Source organism: Carassius auratus, chromosome 34, assembly GCF_003368295.1.
Source record: "Carassius auratus strain Wakin chromosome 34, ASM336829v1, whole genome shotgun sequence".
Lineage (NCBI taxonomy): Eukaryota > Metazoa > Chordata > Actinopteri > Cypriniformes > Cyprinidae > Carassius > Carassius auratus.
In genome coordinates this window covers 20,254,298-20,278,366 of record NC_039276.1, presented here as the reverse complement: position 1 = coordinate 20,278,366, position 24,069 = coordinate 20,254,298, and the positions used below count along the sequence as shown (strand labels likewise).

The following is a 24,069-nucleotide window of genomic DNA, read 5'->3' as shown; positions in this document are numbered from 1 at the left end:
CAGACCGTGCTGGTGAAACCTCAGCTGCCCAGGGACACCTTCATCATTTACTGGTGATCTGGATTTTGATGGGTTTATTAGGAAAAAGCTCCTCATAATGAGAGGTGTGGCAGACTTTTCCAGCTGCATGTTCATCAGATTTGACTTCCTACACAAATGTGACGTTCACACCACCCATAAGCAACTATCCAGCACACTCTAGCATCCGTGATCTGGCGCTTTCCTTACAAAAGCAATTTGTATGCCTTGGCAACCACATAGCAATGTCCTGGCAACCATAGAAAAGGGCATAGTTTCATGCAAATGAGTTTAGCACAGACAAGCATCACCCAGGATCTAGTTAGCATTCTAGCCGCTGAGAAACACGTCTCTCATCCTCTGAAGATTTAGGTGTTTAAAATGTGCCTACATATGGTCAAAAAGATGTATGTTATTATGGAAAACATTAACATAATTCATTTGTATTTTTTGGGGGTTGGTTGGCAAACCCATTTAAGGTGCTGAGCTGTTTTTCTCAAAAGCATTGTAAGCTTGGTTGATAGTAGAGATCAACGGTGGCGATGGGTCTAATGTATACCTATAGGCTTACTATCCTTTTAGGAAAGGTAGCCTTGCGGACATTAATGACAGATACAACTAGAGAGGGAAGAAAAACCCTTGCAAACTTAAATCCTACTGCTTTCAGATAATTTATAAGTGCATAATATACTTCATACTGTGCCGATGCATTATTTAATATTGACTTAAGTGTTACATTTTCAATATTCAAAAGAATTGATTCTTCTATTAGCTTTATTCAGTCATTCAGTGTGCATGTGTGTGTTTCTCTCTGTCGCCCTCTAGCTTGGAAATACAGCCTCTGATGATCCCCCCTAAAAATGTCCACAAAATGATGATGATGATGATTTTATATATATATATATATATATATATATATATATATATATATATATATATATATATATATATATATATAATTATTATTATTTTATTTTGAAAGTCATGGATATTTTAACCGCTATCTATCTATCTATCTATCTATCTATCTATCTATCTATCTATCTATCTATCTATCTATCTATCTATCTATCTATCTATCTATCTTTTTTCTTACATTGTTGATGTGAAAATGACATTACAATTGTACGGAGCCCCGCACATGGCATGCAAGAAAAAATAAATAAATTGTGCGAACGATTAACTAATTCATTCCCTCAATGTACTAAAACGTGCACACGATTACTACTGTGTTCCTTCGATTTGCTAAATCCTGCACACAATTTATAAATCGAGTGAACGAAATAGTAATCGTGTGCACGTGGCTCCGTACAATTGGGTGTTGTAACGTTTTACATTTTGTTATAAAGCATTTCTCGTAATAAATATTGTGTTTTATTGATAATGTTTTATTATAACCTGTGATAAAAAGTGTTGTATGTGTATATATATATATATCAATCAGTTTTCATATTCATTTCTGATTTAGTAATTTTGTTTTGTGATTTTGTCATTATCACTGTTGTTAATTCTGTATAGCTTTTTTCTGTTTATAATTAAAGTTGTTTGATTTTTGGTAATTTTATAAATTTAACAAATTTATTTATTTATTTGTTTTTAAGTTTTACTAAAATATATATTAAATATATAGTAAAACATCTACATTATGATGCTCATTCAACTTGGTCTCAGTTGTCATGTCCCCGCAGCGCCGCTAGTGGCGCTGTGAGTCCGCCGAGCTCTGAACTCTAAACCCCCGCAGTTCTGTTCAATGAGAGCACAACATAACATAATATCGAAAGTACATTAGTGATCGCTTTGACGGTTCACAACCTTAACAGGGAATAATTTTCCGAGGCATAAGGAATTCCGATGAATATTCGGTGCAGTTGATGATCCGTGGCGTTTACACAGTCTGTCCGGAGTGAGAGACCGTAGAGGCTGAACCCACTGCAGGTGAGCGGACTCGATTACAGCTTTACCCGACTCATGAGCGCTCTGATCCCGTTATCGCGCTACTCGAACACCGAGGCTTGGCAGCTAGCGTAGGCCAATGTTTACATTGATATAAAATGGATATTCAGCAACTAATATCATGTTGCGGTCACTGATCCTGAATAAACGGACACTGCAATAATTGTATATATTTTTAAAATATTAATTTACCAAGGCGTTTAAAAATTAAACTACTAACCTTATTAATGGTTAATCGGCTGCAGCTCCCCGCTCTTTCGGCCTGATTGAACGGGCCGCATCCGCTATTGTTTATACTCACATTTACAGCGATTAATATGGACAAACGTAACGTATTTCATTAAATCGAATAATGTAATTCGCGCGTGCATTGGCTTCTATTTCTGTTTTTGGCATTTTAAATCTGAAAATAAGGCAGTATCACATAAATGTTTCTGTTTCCTGGGTTTGTTTTTAGCATTGTAGCTAACGAGTGAAATCAAAATAACGTGTGATTTTGACAGCCAGAAGCTCAGACTAAGTTTTAAACTGATGATAATATAGTTTTGCAATAACAGGGGCACAATTGTCCAAATACTACCCAAATGCAATGTTTTATTATTTATTTAGCTTATCGATTTGGTGACAGCGATGTTTACATATAAGTATGTGCTTAAAGAAAAGGTGACATGGGTATAGTTATGATATCTGCAGAAGCGTTTCAGGTCAACTCAGGGTCACAATACCATCAATAATTATTTGATTTTTGGGGATGTACCTTAGTATTTCCGTGGTCTTCTTCGATTGTTACCATATATGTGACCTAATACGTATATCTGGCAAACATTAAGTGTCATGTATAAACATATATATGATGATTGTACAATGCAATGTATAAATATGAATTGATCACCTATGAAGTACACAATTTCTAACAGTCTCAGCCACTTGCAGCCTGAACCATCCTGTGAATCACAGTACAGTTATGTCTAAATCAAGCTGAGGATGTAATATTCACAATCACTTTCATGGCTATGTCACATGCTTGTTTATTTTGGTTGCACGGGTCCTTGTGTTGAGATGTTTGTAGTTAACCTATGACCACATCAACTAGCTGTGACACTGGGTTGCATTTAGTTCAAATATTAAACCAGGAAACCAGAGCTGACTATTATATTGTAAGTGTTTTATTGCTTGGTCATGATTAAAGCATATGACACATTACTATAACTGATGCTACATAATATTTATAGGCTTTTTGTAATATACGTTTAGCATTTATAAATTGAATCTGTATTGTGAGTTTAGTTTGTGTTATTTTTGTGGTTTAATACACACTGTTTTCTGTCTCGATCAGCTGATGTTCTCAGGGACCCGAGTCACGTGATGTACGAAGGTAAACACATCCATTTCTCAGAGGTGGATAATAAGCCGCTGTGCTCCTATAGCCCCAAACTCTGCAAGCAGCGCAGGTTGAACGGATACGCCTTCTGCATTCGTCATGTTCTGGAGGACAGAACTGCTCCGTTTAAACAGTGCGAATATGTGGCCAAGTACAACAGTCAGCGATGCACCAACCCCATCCCCAAAGCAGAAGAGCGAAGGTAAGATGAGAATCTGTCCAGCAGATCAGAGGCTTACACACGGTCAGGGGTTTGTTGAGTGTTTAGGGTTGGGAATTAACAACAGGTTCTTTTATATATTCATATTAAACATAGTGACAATTACACACAAAGCAGCTCATGATTCGTTGTTTCAGTCTCTTTTAGAGTGGCTCGAATCCCAGTAAATGTAGGGAACTGCAAAAGATACTCATTTCTGTTCATTTCCGCGTTTTTTTTAAATTAATATTATTCAAGGTTTTTTTTTATCTATTTTAGAAATTTCAGTTTCATGACAATTCTAATATGCTTATTAAAGTAGGTAATTACAATAACTGGGTAATAATAAGGTACTGAGCCAGAGCCTTAACAGATATGCAGGCTGTTGAGTCAAACCTTGTTCATTTGCTTTGGCAGATACTGTAACAGCCACCTACAGGTGCTTGGCTTCATCCCCAAGAAGGAGCGTAAGAAGAAGCAGGATGCTCTGGAGGAGGTTCGTGCCCGCGCTCACGTGGAGTCTGTGGCTCTGAACATCACCGTTCCCTCTCTGGCTCTGAGAGACTCTAATGGGCTGGACGGCCTCCCTCCGTCCACACCCTGCTCCCGTCTGACACCAATGCCTCTCTCGGACTCCGACTTCCTCGACCCCTTTGCCTTCTACGAGGAGGACACAGATGGAGAGGAAAGCGTGGCACAGAAGAGCTCCATCAAGAGGAGGCCACCCAGCAGACCAGTGATTGGCCTGAGGGTGACCGCCCGGGACCCAGAACACCGTCAGCCGGACATCGAGCACTTTAGCACCGTCACTGAACCCTGCACACTTCCAGCCTCCCCACATCCATCACCTCCTCCACCGCCTCCGCCTCTGCCTCAACCCTTGGCGAGGCTTGTCCAGCCCCCTCAACATACAGATCAACATGGGGCAGTGCAGTCTCTGCTATGCAATCCAGCTCCACCTCAGACTGGGCCTCCTGTTTTGTCTGCTCTGCTCCCGTCAGCTGGGGTTCAGAACCAGTCTGTTAGCCGGAGACCTGTCCCTGCTGCATCCCCTGACCCAGCTGCTGGCCAGGACTGCTCACAGCCCCGCGCCGTGGCCATGTGCCCCACTGCCTTTACAGCACCCCCTGTCTGCCTGCTCAGACTGCAGCACCTCGTGCAGCTCTACGCTCAGAGACACAGAGAGCACGGAGACCTGTTCCCACATCTTGGTATGACCTCCTTGTTGCATTAAAACAGTACTTCTCTACACAATACAGATGGAACTAACAAACTGACAACTAGGGTTGGAAAATTCTAGGGAAATATCCAGAAACCTTCCAAGAGTTTCCAAAAATTCTGGGAAGTTTCAGGTGGATGCATTAATTGATTAAAATAAAATTGTAACACGTTTTTTTTTCACCGTAACGAATATATATATATATATATATATATATATATATATATATATATATATATATATATATATATATATATATATATATATATATATATATATATATATATATATATATATATATATATATATATATATATATATATATTTTTTTTTTTTTTTTTTTTTTTTTACATTGTCATTTAGCATTTATGTGTGTCTGTGTAATTTCTTTTATTCAGCAAGGATGCATTATTTGATCAAAAGTTACAATAATGTTACAAAAGAAATGTCTTTTTGAGCTAAAATGCTGTTCTTTTCCACTTTCTATTCCTCTAAAAATCCTGAAAGAATCCACTAAAATATTAAATGTTTCCTGAGCAACAAATCAGTATATCAGAATGATTTCTGAAAGATCATGTGACACTGAAGACTGAAGTAATGATCCTGACAATTCAGCTTTGATCACAGAAATACATTTAAAAATGTACTAAAATACACAACAGTAATTTTAAATTGTAGTAATATTTTACAATGGATGTAGCAATGTACTTGATATATGTAACGTTGATATTTGATCATATATGCATGCATGTTTGCATAGGGCTCGACTGGTCTGAGGACAGTACAGATGATGAAGATACAGAGGAGCTTGTTCCTCTAATGCCTCAGGCCTGGAGACTTCAGGAAAGAAGCTCCCATCAAAGGTAACAAAATCACTCCGCTCTCGCTCCTCACAAATTCTGAGATGTTATGTATATATGCCATTTGCAATATAAAAATCATGAGTATAGATCAAAATGTTTTAAAGGCAAACAAGCTTGTTATTACCTAAACAGATTTATTTTGTTTGTGTATGTCAGCTCCTCCAATGAAAAGCCGTTTTCTAGGCGGGCACGTCTGGCGCAGCTATGTACATACCTGCAAGAGAGGTATAAACACTTGTGCCGACAGGACAGGGCAGCCACCCGTCACAGCAGATACCGATATGCCTTCCGGAAAGCTCTGCTTCATGCTGCAAGCAAAGACCCAGACTGCACTGCACAGCTCATTCAGAAACTCAGCAAGAGCTCACAGACCTCACCCTGGTGTGTTGAACATGGACTGTGTCTGACATGTTTACAGGGAGTGTGTGCATTTATAATATGTCTGTATAAACTTTAGTTTTTTTCCTCAGTTCAAGGTCTGCAGTACCACACAAGTATGAAAGGACAGTGTGTACAGGAACCACACCGGGTCAAAGCTGCAGCAACATAGCGTTACCATTTTCACGTCACTGTTTTCAACGTATCCTTTCACACATGCTTGCTGCGAGTAAAATGAACAGACTTTAGTGGTGGCCTAGTGATGAAAGGATGGTCTGTGAACAGTCGCCAAGTAACACCTACGTGCATCTGTCAGATGTCAGTGTGTTCTGTTCTTGACAGCATGTTGACGCAGATATCCTGTTGAATCGCTCTCAGCATCTGTTCTCCAGTTGCACGGCACGGTTCGCTGATGGGCAGCAGTGCTCTGTTCCTGTGTTTGACATCACTCACCAAACACCTCTTTGTGACGAGCATGCCAAGAAAATGGTGATCATCTTAAATGGGATGTGTTTACACAGTACGGTGTGGGTTGTAAGTTGTACATAAATGTGTGTGTGTGTGCGTGGCAGGATAATTTCCTGCGTGGGGATGGCAACAGACGCAGTCACCAGCAGCAGCAGCGGCGGCCACGTAAAAAGACCAAGCCACCTGCACTGACAAAGAAACACAAAAAGAAGAGAAGACGAGGTCCACGCAGACCGCAGAAGCCAATTCCACCTGCTGTGCCACAGGGCAATTTGTTAATGCCCTCCCTGTCACTGTCCCCTCACCACACAAATGTCAGGTGCCTATCCTGCTTTCAGATGCATCACAGTCATGTCTCACAAATGTCATTATACATCACAAATAAGACCAGCTTATTCAAGACCCAAATAGGTTGAGTTAATCAAGGGTACCCAGTCCTGTTGCTTTTCCTATACCTTCTTACAAAGCTCAGCGCTGATTCGGATCAGACTCAACTGAACCAGCTATAACGATAACTTCCTTGTAATATAAATCTTCCGGTTCGATGAAAGTCATGAAAGGAACTCAACATCTTGAATACCGCGGTTTGTTACCACCACAGCAACATCTTGAATACCGCGGTTTGTTACCACCACAGCAACAACGCAATAGAATCTGTGCTTATAATATGTTGGCCAACCATTCATATGCCAGTCCCTCCAGAAAAACGTGATTATGCGATCACCTGATTTAATGCATAATCAGCCAAAGGCCGCATATTTATGCGGGGTCGCATTTTTTCAAATACGCCCCTCTTTTGTCGCATGAATTGCAGATTTCAGAAAGCAAAATATGCAATCCCTGTATTTTCGTTGCAAAAAAACTCACATATATATTAGCAGAAAGTTGAAAAATGTTGCTTTTACTTGACACAAGTAAAGCGCCATTTTCCCCCTATTGCCATGGGAACCTTATGAAATGACGTAATTACGTGACGTGAACATCATCTGTGAAACCAGGGTGAAACTTGAAGTGCGCAAATCATTCTTATTTGCCAACAAAAATAAGCGCAAAAGAATGCGCGAAGCAGTTTCCGGATTTGTTACATGACAGTGGAGCCAAATTCTATTATGTTATATGTTAAATTATATTGCGAGAACTTGCGAAAACTGCGGTTTGATTCTCACTAGGCTACTAACACTGTTGTAGTTTCATTCAGAAGTTGATGCAACTTTACAGTTGTAAGATTGCACTTTTTTGTTACAGAATAATACCAAAAAATGTACAGTTGTAATTATATTAGTAGTATGTAAAATAATTTACGTTGCAGTAAGAGATTGCAACTTAAATGTTCTGTGATTTAGTATGCTCGCTTATCATAGGAAGTAATAAGAAATTACTCTTTACATTAAGGTAGTAGCCTAGTGAGAAAAAGGTGTTGGGGGAATCACCTTTTTTTTCTCTTTTTCATCAAAACACATTTTTTGCAAGCTCATGCAATTTCATCGCATAAAATTGCAAAAATATCCCGCATATTCCATCGCATTTTTTAAGAAAACGTGCCGCAAAATCAAGGATTTTTGCCCACAACAATCACAAAAAAAATCTGTGTTTTTCTGAAGGGACTGATATGCATGCATTTCATATGGTATGTTTTCTGACTTTATTCATCTTACATTAAGCTTGCATTCTCTCTGCCTGTTACTCTAGCAGGAGCCCGTCAACCCCTGAACTCAGTGCAGACGAGCTTCCTGACGATATAACGAATGAAATGCCTGCCATTCCCAATGATCTTGAGCTGAATCAGGAGGATTTCTCTGATGTACTGCCCAGACTACCTGATGATCTTCAGGATTTCGACCTTTTTGAGGGTGCGTTCATATCAGATTGTATGACAACAAAATATCACAAAGACTCTAGAGTAGCCCATTTTGACTTGGACCAGCAAGCAATCATACAGACTAGAATTTGTCAATCACCACTCAAGTTTTCTTCAGCTAATGTAAAAATCAATTTGTTGGTTGGTTTGCACTTTGTCTGATTTGTCTTTGTGGATACAGGCAAGAATGGAGAGTTGTTGCCCACCACAGAGGAGGCCGAGGAGCTGGTCAGAGCCCTGCAGGCCATGGGGTCGTATCCCGACTCCCTGGTGTGTTTGTCCTCAATGGGTGAACTGACCCCAGCGGATGGGGTAGACCACCGAACCATGGCCGTGTTCTCGGGGTCAGGGGTCACAGTGACTGGCATCGGAGATCTTCTGAACGGCCGAATGACTTCGGAGACTTTTCCCAGTCTAGAGCTGGAGGGAAACCTCCTGCACGCCCCGACAGACCATCATTTCCCAACGTCCTCTTCTCCCCAGCCAACCCAGAGCAGTGTCACCACACCCTCTAGAAGTCCCAATGGTGGGTTAACAGAACGAACGTTTTCCCAAGCTCCCAAACCCGACTCGTCCCCACCTGGCAGTCATTACAGCAGCGCGCATGTGCCATCTCCCTACAAGGATCACATCTCACCCCTACATGGTGCCTCTTTTCAAACCGACCTGCCTCTCTTGCTGGAGGTGCCTTTGAGTGGAGCACCAGGCCCTCCACGCACCTCCTGGAATAACCTCCCTCTCTCGCTCACAGACCCGTCACAGTTCGGTAACCTCCTCTCTGCTGAAACGCACCTGCTCTCAACCGCTCTGTCCACACCACCCTCCACATCCCACTCCACCATCCTGCAGCCCACCGCTGCTCTCTCCGTTCTACCCCAACCTGGCCTGACCGGCCTCACCTCACCCTCATCCTCACCGTCTTCGCGGGACCTTCTCACCCCCATCCAACCTAAACTACAGCTCCCACAGTTTAGTGCAGCCTTCGGCCACCAACTGGCTTCCCACAGTGGGATCCCCAAAGACCTGCAGCCCAGCCATAGCTCGACAGCGCCACCTACAGGCTTTACCATCACCAGTGCCACTGCTGCCACTCCCCCGTTCCCTCAGAGCAATTGAGTCTGCTTAAAGAGACCATCCCATCTCACATTTTGAGATAGCTCATGATTTTCTTTTGGCAAGAAAGGAGAAGTTCTGAACAATGTTCACTTACTGCTCTTTAATTATGCAGTGTTGTTAAGCTCCAAGAAAGTGCTGCCCTTGTGTACCGCTATACTTCTATTTTTCAGTAAGTTCCACATACTGTCACTGACTGTATTTGAATTTCCACTAAGCCCATCGGTCTGAACAGAAAATCTAATCTGTGTGAACAGGCCTTTAATGACTTCAATTCCAATCTGTTCCTAACACATAGCTATCAATATGTCTTTAGAATACATGGAATTTAGTGCACAAATCATGTGGACATCTTTTACAGTGCTATCAGTCTACATTCACTTTAATTACATGGAGAAGAGCAGTCTGAACATTGTTGGAAACATCTCCTTTTATGTTCTTCAGAAGAAAGTATGGGTTTAAGGGTTAATCTTTTGGGTGAACTAACTCTTTAAGTCTCATCACCAACAGCCCTGTGTATCACTGGCACCACAGATCAGCAGCAGATTTGAGTCTTTCTGTACACTGATCTCTGCTTGGTCTGTCAACAGTGTCTTCAAGACAGTGTTTGTTGTTGTAGTGATCCAAGAGTTATGTGTTGCCCACATTTACCCCTTTTCCACCAAACGGTGCTATTGTAGGAGCTGGTGCTCAGCTAAGCTATGTTTTTCATTGGAAACATGCAAAATTGTGTCAGGCACCAGCACTGTGTCAGTGGAAAAGGGGTGATGGTCTGTTGTACTAAGGAACATATTCTATCATATGACTTATTCCATTAGTATGTATTCCTACAATGGGAGTAGCAGGTGGTTGGTTGGCTTGAGTCTTTGAGATAGGAACGTGCTGATGTGTGTTGGCTGGAGAAAGAGCAGGGCAGGACTGTTGTTTATACTTGGTATTAGCATCTGTCTTCGGTAATCTGATCACAATTGCTCAACTGAGGAATTATGGTTAATGTGCATTTCCTTTTAATTTATCGCCACTTAACAATGGATTTTTTTTGTCGAGGGAAATCATACTGTGATTTTATTTTTTATATTTTTCCTCATTCAAGAAGATATCACTTTGATATACATCACAATAGGGAAGAAAATCTGATTGCAATAAGGTCAACTTTATAGTTATACCTAGCATGCAAAATTTCAGCCCATTGATTAGCTCAGCATTACATGAGAAGGTGGACAAGGATGCATCAGTGTAATGTGATGTGGCATCTCTGAAAGTGTGATCGGATGACCCAAGATGAATACCGAGTGTAAAAACTGACCATCAGTGAGCACACTGACACTGTCATGGTGGCACTGAAGTTGTACATCTTTCAGCCTGATTTCAGACAGTAGCCCAAAATGAACTCTGACACAGCCAACAACCCTCCTATCATTCTGTCTCTATGTAACAGAAGCTAAGCTTGATGTGGTCTCGAGAGAATCCACCATACGACTTGTAATCAGGACACAGATCAGTATGATTCATTCTTGGGATTTTGCACATGCTCGGTGGACCAAGCCTGGACTGCTCACGTCACAACGTTTATTAAAGCAATAATCTCCTCAGCAGAGTCACTCATGCCAATCTTCAGGTGTGGCTTACTCCCAGCAGCCTCTGCTCTCGATGAAAACTGCTGGATCTCATTCTCCTTATCGGTTCCATTTATGGCTTAACTGTTGATTGACAGCAAAGATCTCAACCTCGACTTTGCTGATCTTGCAGAAACACTGTCGTTCAGTGAAGAGTAAACACAACAATGACACTTTGAGGTAATATTTTGCCAAATATATGGGTTCAAATGTTTTTGTTCTTCATGGTGCTTAATCAGTTTAGGACCTCGTTTGGTCTTTCTAATACAAGAGCCCTTGGTGGCAAGGTTTCAGATGGAAGGAATGGGTGGCGGGAGAGTTGATGTCATCGGTTTGTTTTGCGGATATTTGGTGCAATTTCTGTGGAGAATGGTTTGTGAAGCCTGATGGTTCTTCTCCAGACTTCCACAGAAGAATCAGGTTCAAACTCAGCCATTTTTAGCCACCGTCAGTCAGCCTTACGCCACGTGGGACCAATGTTCCCTGCTCATTTCATTTCTCTTTTGAAGATAGACAACAGGAAAACCAAGGGTTTTGGTAGATTTTAGACACTGAATGATTCTCTCATGTATTGTTAAGTATTAAATATATTTATAGAATAGAAACCTCTAGATTGGGTTTTATTGGTTGAATTGAGTGGCGAAAGATAAATATGAGATTTAAAAAAAGAAAATGGCCATTTGCAACATACTTGGTGGAGCTGAAGCATTTAGTGGCATAATGTTTGGTAGTTTTAATGGCTATCAAAATTCTTGTGATGAATCATTTTTATTGATTGATGTTGTGTATCCGTGTCATTTATTTGGATGAAATACTGTGATCATGTGCAGCAGTATTTTTGATAGCTATCAAAACAGTGGTCGACATTAAAGATATTAAAGACATTAAACCACAACCCTTACACACACTTATCATGTTCCTATCTCACTAATAAAATGAATAAAAAAAACTAAATAATGGGTCTCATTCATGAAAAACCTGGAGAATGAAAGTGAAAATCATTTGAGAATCCATTCTTATGTAAATCATTACATTGAGATCAAATCCAATGTGAAAAACTGAATTGAAATCTAAAATCCAGTGAGAGTTTACGTAAGAATGGTTTTAGATTCAGTTCAGTCTCACATAAACTGTTGCATTCACTCCGATGATTGAATTTGAATTATTCATAGAACCATTCTTGTGTAAGACATTGACATGAAAGTGGTTTTATGATGATTTACACACATTCTTTCTGCCGGTGTTTCAGGAACGAGATCATTTGTGTGCCAGAATGATCACAGGAATACTGGAGCCGTTTGGCCATCTCCTAATTTTGACCATTTTGAAACCTCCTTAAGTGAATCTCAAGATTTGTCTGTAGTGACAAAACATTGCTTGTTTTCTTGGTCATCTCCCTTAAACTTCCTGTGGTCAGCTGCACTTTCACCTGCTTTGTGTTCCACAGGTTCTAAATTACTTTTCTTGTGCAAAAGCCTGATACTTGTGAACAAGAGTTGTCTTTGTTTGTTGGTTCTCCCCATCAATGTTCATCACTTGTGACATGCCTTTTTGTTTCTCTATTGAGCTGAAATGCTGTGTGCAGTCCAAGTTTTTACCGTGTTACTACTGTGTGAATGACAGCAGGTCCGCTGCACGGAGAAAACCCCCTGACAAAAGTCGCTTGCACTCTGCGTCTAGATGGCTGACTGATTCCTATACTCACTGAATGTACTGTAGAACCGTTTTTAAAACTCATAGGATAATCTAGTCACCTTTTGTTATCGGTCTTTAATTTGTCTACGGTATTTTTTTTGTATACAGAAGTTTACATTTTTATGTATATTTTTCTTGTGTAAAAATGATGTATTATGTGTATAAACATTCTATGTAATATCTGTATATAGAGTGACAAATTTTGATCTTGTTTTTGGATGTAAGAATTAAAATTGTGTGAATTTGTTGGAGTGTTACGGTTGTTTAGATTTGGTATAACTGTTACACTTTCATTTGCCTTCTGGGCAAACTGACTTTGAGCAGCAGATTTAAAGACGCAGGTGCTTCCTGAAAAGAGTGATGATAGCGGAGATCACTTGGAGTTGTACATTAGTCTCAACTGAACTTTAGCACAGATTTATAGTCCTATAAACCCATACGCTCTTCTGTTACGTAACATTAAAATGCTGTTATCATCTAGGAGCAAACAGAAGTGCTGTAACTCAGGATCATTGGAGATACAGGAAGGATAACAAAATAGTTTACAGCTAAATGAAGCATATAATGGATTTTACACACAACGGGATTGAGGGACCATATAAAGCTCATGTGTGTTATATTATGATGTTGAAACACTTTCTTTTCTGGCTAATACAGAATCAACTAAGTCAGTTGTATCGGCTACATTGTCTCGACCAATGGGATCAGTTTGGGACTATGTTTGTCAAGCTATTTCTTTTTTTGCAATTCTGCTTGCTAGTTTTTTCGAAATTACACACTTCAGCTTTAAAATTCCCTTAGTTGGTTGTTCAATAATTAATATGAACAAGTTAAATGTTCCTATAGAAAAAAAAAGAAAAACATTTAAAAGTAATATGAATTTTAAGGGCTAAAAAAAACAACAACAACAAAAAAAAAACACACAAAATGTTTTTAATAGTATTATTTTTTAACTAAGAGCAATGCTAGCTAATACACATGGACCCCTTGAGATCTATATTTGTAGCTTTTCATTCATGTTGCTGTGCTTCGAGGCATCTAAACTGAAAATAATAAATAATTATAAAATTAAAAAACTATTTCTTCCAGGAATTACTGGAAACCTTTATGGGGTCCTTAAATCCAGTTCACATTTAACAGTTATGTACAGACAGCAGGCAAATTAGATTTATAAATGACAATTACAATCCCACCTTAATAAAACTAAAGAAAATACATAATGTCTTCATGCAGGAAGTCAGTGAGTCAGTCAGTGCTGAGATGAAAACCTGTTAGGCAGAAAACACACATCAGACTCAGACCAGCTCACACGTGATGGCCAGTGCAGGTGGGGAGCTGTGAATATCCCTTTACCTCTTTAACCTCTGAACAACTCCTGTCAGCATAGAGTCGGTGATCCCGGGACATGTCTCTTCAGCCAGGAGCATGGCCTGCTTCAGCTCCTCTAACACCGCTGGCTTATAAACATCTTTCTTCTGATTCAGCTGACAGAAAAACAAACACATCCAATGTGACAATGACAATGTGATTGACACTGGATACATACAGAACTGTTAGTTCAGTCTGCACTGATATTCATTTACCTGATCATTTGCAAACTGCTAAGTTCCACTCTAGATAAACATCTGCACATTCACATAATACACAATTTAGAAGGATCATCGGAATCAAATTCTCACCTCTGCAAACAGTGGCGATATAATCGAGGACTTGGAGTCTTTGCTCTCGGACAGAGGCTTTGCAGTGTCTGGAATCTAAACAATGAGAGGCAGATGTGAAAGTATGATGTAGTATTCATGTATGAATATCACTACATGAGTTAAAATCTGTGCTTAAATGCAGAACAAACTAATATTTGCTCAATGATTTTTTTTTTTGTTATCTGGTTGTGTTTTGGTGATTTTTGAAGTCAGTACCACTCCAATTCACAAGGTGTCCTAACTGCAGGTGTCGACAAATACTTTAACTCTCAACATGATCCACTGAGCAGTGGCTACTGGATTGCACCGCAGCAGTCCCTTGCCCCTGCTCCTCTTTGTGATATCCATGGACAGGATCTCAAAGCCCTGCTGGGGAATGAAGGGTGCCCAGTTTGGCATCAGTTTGGCATCACTGATATTTGTGGACGATGTTGCCCAATGGCCATTTTGGGCTGTGGCCTGCGACACAGGATTACTGGGGCAGTTTGTAACAGAGTGTGAAGCTGTGGGATGAGGGTCAGCACCTCCAAATCGGAGGCTTTAGTTCTCAGTTGGAAAAAGGTTGATTTCTCACATTGTGTAGGGACTGATCGGGAACTGAGCCCAAAGGTGAAGCTCTTGGTTTACCAGTCAATTTACATTCTGACCCTTACCTATGGTAAAGACATTTGTGTAATGACTGAAAGAATGAGCAGGTGCAAGGGGTTAAAATGAGATTTCTCCCTCAGGGTGTCTGGGCTAAATGCCAAGAAGCTCTGACATCCCAGATACTTTGTTGTAGAGCTACTACTCCTCCAAAAGCCAGTTGATGTGTTAGGATGCTTGCTAGACACCTCCCAATGGTGTTCCAGGCACGTCCAATTCCTGAAGAGATCTCCATACTTGGAAGGCCTGGAAATACCTTTAGATGCCCCATAAGGAGCTATGGAAGGAAAATTATATATTGGTAGCCCAACATAGTCGGCAGCTACTGCGACCTGGTCCTGGATAAACAGCAACAGAGCAGATGGGTGTAAGTGTAATGGAGGCCAGGTGTAGGTGCTGTGCAGGTAAACCTCTCTCCTCTGATCTCAAGAGGCACACTAGTGACTGATGTTTGTGGCTGCAGTCTTTAGCCTTCTTGTTAGCGCGCCCACCTCCCACGCCAGAGACCTGGGTCTGAGACCCACTCGGAACAAAAAAAAAAAAAAGTGTTGTGGTGCAAACCCAGAGGGGTTACATAAGGATGATTCACTAACATCTAAATAACAATCTTTTTTTTTTCATTCTAAACCCAAAGAACATGTTTATGCTGTCTTTCGAATAAAAACACCTGCTTTTATGTTTATTAATTTTTTTGACACTGGCATATCTGATTTCTTACCTCTTGTAGTTCTTCATTTTGTATGACTCCATTGTGTTTCACTGTGGGCCTATTTCTTATGAGAGTGCCGAAGTTCCAGTCATCATCCACAGACTCTCCAGATGCTTCATCGTCATCTCTGAAGACATACACACACATTTTCTCAGTGAATAAATAATTTGAATATTAATATAACTAAATGTGCCAATGTTTGTTTTGCAATTACGATTCTGAATCGGAGCTGGACTCATCGCGGGACTGTTTTGCTTTCCATCTCTTGTACTTGTCGATAAGATCCATCAGGAATGATGTCTTCTTAGCATATCGAGTGATAAATTTGTGTTTCAAAAGCTCTTTAGCTGTTGGCCTCTGGCAGAGACAATGCAAATAATATGTGTTTTAATTATACATGTCTATATATGAGGGGTGGACAGCACAGGCCCCCAAGAGCCATTCAAGTGTCAAAGTAGTCCACCCCTGCTACACAGTATACCCATGCAGAAATGTTACTAAAATCCAGCTTGGCAGGCCACTGCTCTGCAGAGTTTAGCTACAGCCCAAGTCAAAGACACCTATCAGGTATCTCCAATTCTGCTGCTGGAGTGTCACCTTCCAACAGAACTTACGTTGCATTCACGCCATATTGTAATTACCATAATTCCGGAAATGACAACATTGGACATTCTAATTGGAGCTGTTCTCGTTTTTGGGATTATGCTTTTCTATGGCAACACTATCAATGCCTAAACAGAGCCTGCAGTGGTCAGATGGTACAGGGGTAACATGGGACAAGTCGTAGCTTTCAGAAAACTCCCAGATCACAAATTGTAATTATGAGTTCTATGAGGACGTGAGTGCTTTTTCAAGTCGGAATCTTGTAATTATGGGAATTCCAATATCACATGAACACACCTTTAGCTCCAGTACTAATTAAACACACCTGGAACCAGCTAATCTCTGAAATCTTTCAGGTAGCACTTACAAAGTTGGGGTCTTTATTGAGACAGGCATCCACAAACTCTTTGAGAACTTTGTTGTTGCTTCCCTCTAGTGTGGGTGAGTTTTCCTTGGGGATGAGAAATAACACCTTCATGGGGTGAAGTTCAGAGTGGGGTGGCTCTCCTTTTGCTAGCTCAATTGCAGTTATGCCCAATGACCAGATATCTGCCTGCAATACACACACACACACCAGAGTGACCTATTCTACATTTGCTAAAATGTGTGAAAACAAATGTCATTGCTCTGGTTGAGAACTGATGATATACAATAGACTCTGGATAATAACTTTAAACAGAGCAAGATGTTTTCTAAAGATCAATAGGCCTATACAAAGACACAGTTTATGGAAACAGAGTGGCTAAAGCAGGGCTCGCTAACACTCCACCGGGGAATTTGCCCTTTTGCTTTGTGTGAATTACACACTGAACGGATCTGACCTTTGAGTCATACTCTGACTGTTTTATGACCTCTGGGGCCATCCAAAACGGAGTGCCCACAAACGTGTTCCTCTTCATCTGTGTGTCTGTGAGCTGCCCGGCCACACCGAAATCAGCTAGCTTCACTTGACCCTTCTCTGACAACAGGACGTTAGCAGCTAGAGAAAACACAAAACACCGATTCAAAATGTTGATTTGAGCTATCGGAAGAGAAATGCTGGAGATCATTTAAAGATTTCAATGGTAGAAAACTGTGTACCTTTAATATCTCTGTGAATTTTCTTTTTGGTGTGAAGGTAATCCAGACCCTTCAGGATCTCTCTGAGGATGGTGGCAATGTGGGACTCGTCGAGAGCTCCGGGTCCCAGCTGTAGATTAAATAACTTTTGTTAGGAGACCTTAGCAAACATGTCGGATTCTAAAACTTTGGAAAAACACAGCTATAATTATATACTACGTAACTATAATAGCTACACAAATTCCTAATTTTTTTATTGGTAACAAGGTCACCACTTCTCTCCTGTGTCTCCAGGACAGGTTTGAGAAGCACTGGCCTAAATTACTTGTAGTCCTCTTAGAGCAAGGTTGCTCATTCCTGTTTCTGTTGTTTCAGTTTCACCTCTTAGTAGTTATTATGTGTTCCCAAATATCTTAAATAGCTGGTTCATGATTAGGGATTTTGTTTAGGGTTGAAGCTAAAGTTACATCTACAGGAACAGGACTAAGCACACGTACCCTAGAAATGTGTTATTGTAACGTCCACAACCAAAATGTATCTTAATGAACATTTACACTGTTTAACAGCAGCTTGCAGAAATATGTCATTTTTGTGTCTTTTCTTGTACAACCAGAGATATAGACTGTACTGTTCAATAAAATTAAGGAAAGTAAAATTCTTACCAAATCCAGAGCAGAACCCCCTCCTAAATATTCCATGATGATCCATAGTTTTGTGTCCTGCAAGAGATTTCCAGTCATATAAGACCTGTTTGGACTGGCATATTTAAACTTGTCTTGTTTAAAAAGCAGCATTCATTTAAAAAAATATCTAAAACCATGCATCAATCCTGTGAAATTTCCAAATTTTATTGGAATGTCACTAATCCATTCAGATGTTCCCATCAGCTGTAAAGCAGGAGTAGCCAACCGTGCTCCTGACAGATGACTTTTCTGCAGTTACATTCCTTCTCCAGCACACCTGCTTGTTATTTTCTGGTTATGTTCTGGTTCATGTGTTTTAAGCCTTCTACACAATGTCAGGGTTTGGCAAGGAGGAACTCAAATGCAGACAGGAATCACAACACGAAGGGTTTATTAACACAAAAAGGGGAAAACAAAACCCACGAGGGGGAAAACACTGAATAGGGTAAAGACTAAATAACTAAACAGGACTGGGCTGACCAGATAACAAGGACTCTAAACACTAACTATAACAAGGACTCTAAACACTAACTATAAACAAACACTCACGGTAATACAAAGACTTCTTCAGGAACATATAGAGACACTCACGATATGGTAAACAATCACATGTAGGAACAATCACAAATGTGGAACAATGAACTGACGAAAGACAGAGCACACTAGGAGATCTAAATAGGGGAACTAATTAAGACACGACAGGTGGCACAGATAGGACAATCACGACAAGACTAGGATAACAAGGGGGGCGGGGCAAGGGAACGAGACAACACAAGCACATGGCCCAAAGACAAGGCCATGTGCTTGTACACAAAACACGGGTCTGTCATGATCCTGCCTCCAGACTAGAGAAAAATCAAGGACACGAGGGCAGAATCATGACAGAACCCCTCCCTTGAGGAGCGGCTTCCAGACGCTCTTCAAGGGAACATCAAACACGGGACATGAATGACATGACAGACTGGGACACAGACACAAACCAACAAGACATGACAAATAACAACAACGGCAAACATGAATACACAACGGCAGGGTTAGGGTGACAAATAAAAAAAAAACAAACAGGGAAGGGGAGGAGGTGGGACCACAAAGTTCATGGGGGACAGACCAACAGGAGTCTTAGAAGGACGGGACGAGGGCTGACAACGGGGGGTTCGGGACGGTCTGGGTGGTCTAGGGTGGGGAGTGGTCTCAGGACAACTGACAGAGGACTTGGCAGGAGAGGTCACAGGACACGGGGCAACATCAACTGGACGAGGGGCAACATCGACGGGACACGGGGAGACAACAGCTGGACACGGGGAGACAACAGCTGGACACGGGGAGACAACAGCTGGACACTCGACGACATCTACAGGACACATGACAACATCGTTGGAGACAGAAACTGGGTCAGGAACTGCGCTAACAGCGGCTGGCTCGGGATCTCTGGGGACAGGGTCTGGGGACAAGACAGGACTGGTAGGGACTTGGAGGATCTGGACAAGACGAGACAAATAATCAGACAAGGCTTTAGCAGCAATAATAACCGGCATCTCCTTAAGAGATTAGACAGACTGTAATAAAGTTTCTGCTGCATAGTCGGCCGCGGCTCTCTCCTCCGCCCTCACGACTGCAGACTTGAAAACAGTTCTCTTATTCGCCGGTTCGGGTTCAAGAGTCACCGCTGCTGGCTCGGGCACGCCCACCGCTGCTGGCTCGGGCACGCCCACCGCTGCTGGCTCGAGCACGCCCACCGCTGCTGGCTCGAGCACGCCCACCGCTGCAGGAGGAGACAGAGTCGCAGGACCGGGAGACCCCTTCTTCTTCCTCTTCCTCCTTGGCCGCGGTGCAGAGGTCACAGCTGGAACCGAGACGGGTTGGGGGAGTTTGGTCTCAGGCAGGGCAGACTCTGATGCCGACGACTCCGAGGCTGACTCCCACGACAATCGTCTCCCTCGCTTCCTGGGGAGACTGCTGGCTGTGGAAGGCGCCTCAGGACTCTGGGAGGGATCTGACTGTTCCCCCAGTGTTGTGACGGCCAGGAGACGACCCTCTGGGATCATTGGCAGCTGGGTAGGTGGGGGGGACCTCTGCGGCTCCTCCTGGGAGAGACTCTCCCACAGTCGGGCATAGTTGCGGAGGATCCACTCCCCCTCGGGCGAGTATGGGAGGGTGACCCCCTTCCTGTCGGTGGGGGATGACGTCCAGCATTGCCTCCGGAACTCCGCCTGTCGCTGAAGCTCGGAGGCCCTCCTGCCTGCTGAGTTCCTTGGTGGTTGGTTCATTCTGTCAGGGTTTGGCAAGGAGGAACTCAAATGCAGACAGGAATCACAACACGAAGGGTTTATTAACACAAAAAGGGGAAAACAAAACCCACGAGGGGGAAAACACTGAATAGGGTAAAGACTAAATAACTAAACAGGACTGGGCTGACCAGATAACAAGGACTCTAAACACTAACTATAAACAAACACTCACGGTAATACAAAGACTTCTTCAGGAACATATAGAGACACTCACGATATGGTAAACAATCACATGTAGGAACAATCACAAATGTGGAACAATGAACTGACGAAAGACAGAGCACACTAGGAGATCTAAATAGGGGAACTAATTAAGACACGACAGGTGGCACAGATAGGACAATCACGACAAGACTAGGATAACAAGGGGGGCGGGGCAAGGGAACGAGAAAACACAAGCACATGGCCCAAAGACAAGGCCATGTGCTTGTACACAAAACACGGGTCTGTCATGATCCTGCCTCCAGACTAGGGAAAAATCAAGGACACGAGGGCAGAATCATGACACACAAAGCATGGTTTAAACAATCCTATAAGATCACTGCAAATCACACTGCACGACATGCATGCAGACTGTACGCTGATGACACCTTGACTCGTGGCTACAACGCAAGTTACTATAGAATAATAAAACCACATCAGCATGCACTGGTGGTAAACAAAAAGAGCACTACGAATCACAGTTTACATCTGGCAAACTGTGACATGGCGCTAAAACATATAACTTCTTACATCTAGCTCTAAGCAGTTTTATGTGTTAGCGCCATGTCGCGTTGATTTCAAGTCGCATTTTAATTGGCTGGTCAGTAAACGTGGGTCGTAGCAGTAAACACTGTGTGATGATCATGCTGAACTTCTGACACTGTCAGAAAATGATTGTAGGCTGTCTTTGGTCGTATGTCTGCGACAACGGTCAGCTTTGAACCTCTCTCACTGTAAGACATAATGTTTGCACTTTATTTTACAGTACGTGTACTTACATGTACTTATAGTGTACTTATTTAAGAAAGTTCTGTTAAAACAAGGTAACTACATGGGGTAGGGTTAGGTTTAGGGCTAGGTTTAGGTTAAGTACCTAGTTATTACATACTTATTGTAATAACTATAATAAGTACATAGTATGTACATGAGGAACAGGACTGTAAAATAAAGTGCTACCGACATAATACCACCATTTAGGTGCCATGGTCGCTGAAATCACTAAAATTGTTTCACGATGGCAATCTTTCATCTGGGACAGTTGAAAATTGTGCATTGTGTCTCTGGCTTTACTAGGGTTGGAGTTGAATGGTAGGCCTTCAGGAGCATGGTTAGCTTCTCCGGTGGTAAATGGTATCAGATCACAAAAGCACTTGGACAATTAACATATGGGACACACTCTCACAACCTTAGGCAATCCTCTGTGAGAGCTCTCTAGGCATTCTATGGTGAAATTAGCCTATTTGGAGCTATTATAATCCACAAAAGGCCTATTCACACTAAGGTATTTGCACTTGGTTAACTATTCAGTCGTGAAAAGACTATTGCAAAAGTCCTCCAAAACACATTCAAGACTTTAACCACCACAGGAGAGATTAGGCCAAGTATTAGTGCATCTCATTGGTTAAGCCACATATATAAACTCTACTTTTTAAAAAGAAAACATTATCAGCATACAAAAGTTTGGACCCTTGCTATCTCCAAACATCATATAGCATATAGAATATTTAAACATTAAACCGCTTCAGGGAAGTGATGCAATGGCCTCACCTTCAGATAAGAACCATAGTATTTAGTGATGAAGGGGCTGTCACACTGGCTGAGGACTGTAATCTCCTGTTGGATATCTTCCACCTCATCTTCAGCTTCCTCCAGATCAATGATTTTTATAGCAACCACCTGTTGCGTGCGATTGTCAATGCCTTTAAAGACCTCTCCGAACGATCCCTTCCCAATCCTGTCAAGCTTGGTGAATAACTTCTCCGGGTCAACTTGTAAATTCTATAAGAGAAAGTTGAGGTCGTGATCAGCCTTTTGGGGTTACATAGCAATTCTATTCAGTTCAACTTGCTTCACTTGAGCACAAGGTCTCATCTGCACATACACCATCTCTAGAAATACACCTGATTAGGAATTCATTGATATGATATGCTTTTGTCTATGTTTCAATGGCTGTTTGAAGGATTCTCAAAATTTCTATTAGATATTAAGAAATGCACTATAGGTTTATACAAAGGTTTAACATAAGGTTTACAGTTACCAGATGTTTGTGAAATCACAATGTAATCCAAGTATGGCATAGCAAATCTCACAAGTTACTGGAAAGTGACAGGTGTGTTCTGCAGTCCCAAAGGCATTATTGCATACCGGAACATTTTAACTAGAGTTTCATTTTTGAGGCTCCAATGATCAGAAACTGTCACCTAACCTGATATTCTCTTACATATGCTTATATATATCCTTGCTGAACCCTTAATTGCTCCCTGGCACTGCAGCAAAAATGGCTGCTCACTGCTCCGTGTGTGTGTGTGTGTGTGTGTGTCCTTGGATGGGGTAAATAAATAGCACAAAATTAAAGAGCTCAAATTCCGTGCATGGGTTACCATACTTGGTCTCACGTCATGGCACTCATTCACTCAAGTTAATGTTTTGACAGTAAGGAACTTTCAACACAAAGCAATGACAAGCACATTATGACTCTATAAATGTTAAAGCAGCATTTGCTGAATCAGATACACAGCTAATCTAATCTCTCACACGTCATTTACAATAACCACAGTCACAGCCTTTCCACTAACGGTGGCACTTTGGTCTTCAGATGTTATGTGATCACCTCTTGGGCGTTATCCTGAAATTATACCCAAATTTCAAACTTTTACAAAATTAATATTCTTATAGAACATTTCTGCTAGTGAAGTAATTTTCAATGCCATTTTTCACAAATACTAACTTCACTCACCAAATACATAAATCTGCTTTTCAAATATTCCCCAGTTTTTCTGACACCAGGACCATGCTGTCAGCAAGCAACAATAACCAGAAAACACTCATTCACACACACACACACACACAGTACCTTTGTTCCTATAGTGTCCATGACTATGGCTGCTGCTTTCTGCGTATGCTGTTCCCACTCATGTGTTCGTCAGTCCATCAGGACTCTTTATCATGAGGGTGTAACGGGGCGGTGACACAGCCGCTCTCTACCACAGCAACAGGGTCAAAGAGCAGATGGCCTCTCCTAATGTTTATGAATACAGGCTAAATACAATTAATTCCACAAAACTGAACAATAAAGAACGTGATTTAAAACCCATGGGAAAGATGAGTCTGATGCAAAAAGTGATTTTCGTCATGAGTATCACTATAATCACATTTATTAATACAAATTCTTCCCTTATATTGTTCCAAGTCTGTATTATTTACTTTAGTGAAACACTAAATATATATATATATTTATTTATTTTTTGGGTATTTTGTTTGGTGCATTGTAGGATATATTGGTCACACAGGAAGATATGGTTGAGAAAGTCAATGAAGAAATTTGAGCCACAATGCCAAGGTTACATTACATTTATTTGTGGAGAAATGCCCATGGCATTGCCCAATCACTGTTTAGGACTCACACAGACACACTAACAC

At 41.3% G+C, this 24,069-nt stretch overlaps 2 protein-coding genes across 3 annotated transcripts; one reads left to right on the top strand and one right to left on the bottom strand.

Moving 5' to 3' along the window:
• Positions 1–1,727: 1,727 nt before the first annotated feature.
• LOC113053488 (INO80 complex subunit D-like) lies at positions 1,728–12,789 on the top strand. Of its 2 annotated transcripts, none has more exons than XM_026218571.1 (10): positions 1,728–1,953; positions 3,308–3,554; positions 3,969–4,762; positions 5,531–5,633; positions 5,790–6,014; positions 6,104–6,213; positions 6,367–6,500; positions 6,584–6,798; positions 8,172–8,329; positions 8,519–12,789. In XM_026218571.1, the coding sequence occupies exons 2-10, from the start codon at positions 3,337–3,339 to the stop codon at positions 9,451–9,453; spliced, it is 2,892 nt and encodes a 963-aa protein (XP_026074356.1). In that variant the 5' UTR covers positions 1,728–1,953; positions 3,308–3,336; the 3' UTR covers positions 9,454–12,789. The 2 variants fall into 2 exon arrangements, with proteins under 2 accessions (XP_026074356.1, XP_026074355.1); XM_026218570.1 differs by having other exon boundaries at positions 8,169–8,329.
• An 889-nt stretch (positions 12,790–13,678) lies between these two features.
• LOC113053489 (serine/threonine-protein kinase 24-like) lies at positions 13,679–23,583 on the bottom strand. The gene is made up of 11 exons (XM_026218572.1): positions 23,504–23,583; positions 22,198–22,428; positions 18,140–18,196; positions 17,499–17,607; positions 17,240–17,397; positions 16,786–16,971; positions 16,030–16,172; positions 15,825–15,942; positions 14,441–14,515; positions 14,115–14,245; positions 13,679–14,029 (listed from the first exon to the last, which is right to left on the bottom strand). Exons 1-11 carry the CDS (start codon positions 23,522–23,524, stop codon positions 14,011–14,013), a joined length of 1,248 nt encoding a protein of 415 aa, XP_026074357.1. The 5' UTR covers positions 23,525–23,583; the 3' UTR covers positions 13,679–14,010.
• Positions 23,584–24,069: the final 486 nt, after the last annotated feature.

Excerpts from the sequence above, each read along its gene's own strand:
- LOC113053488 (XM_026218570.1), top strand. The coding sequence starts at position 3,337 with ATGTACGAAGGTAAACACATCCATTTCTCAGAGGTGGATAATAAGCCG. Across the intron at positions 4,763-5,530 it reads AGACCTGTTCCCACATCTTG|GGCTCGACTGGTCTGAGGAC; the intron begins GTATGACCTCCT and ends ATGTTTGCATAG. Across the intron at positions 6,501-6,583 it reads ACGAGCATGCCAAGAAAATG|GATAATTTCCTGCGTGGGGA; the intron begins GTGATCATCTTA and ends TGTGCGTGGCAG.
- LOC113053489 (XM_026218572.1), bottom strand. The coding sequence starts at position 23,524 with ATGGACACTATAGGAACAAAG. Across the intron at positions 22,429-23,503 it reads TGGACACTATAGGAACAAAG|AATTTACAAGTTGACCCGGA; the intron begins GTACTGTGTGTG and ends TTTCTCTTATAG. Across the intron at positions 15,943-16,029 it reads TCCAGCTCCGATTCAGAATC|AGATGACGATGAAGCATCTG; the intron begins GTAATTGCAAAA and ends GTATGTCTTCAG.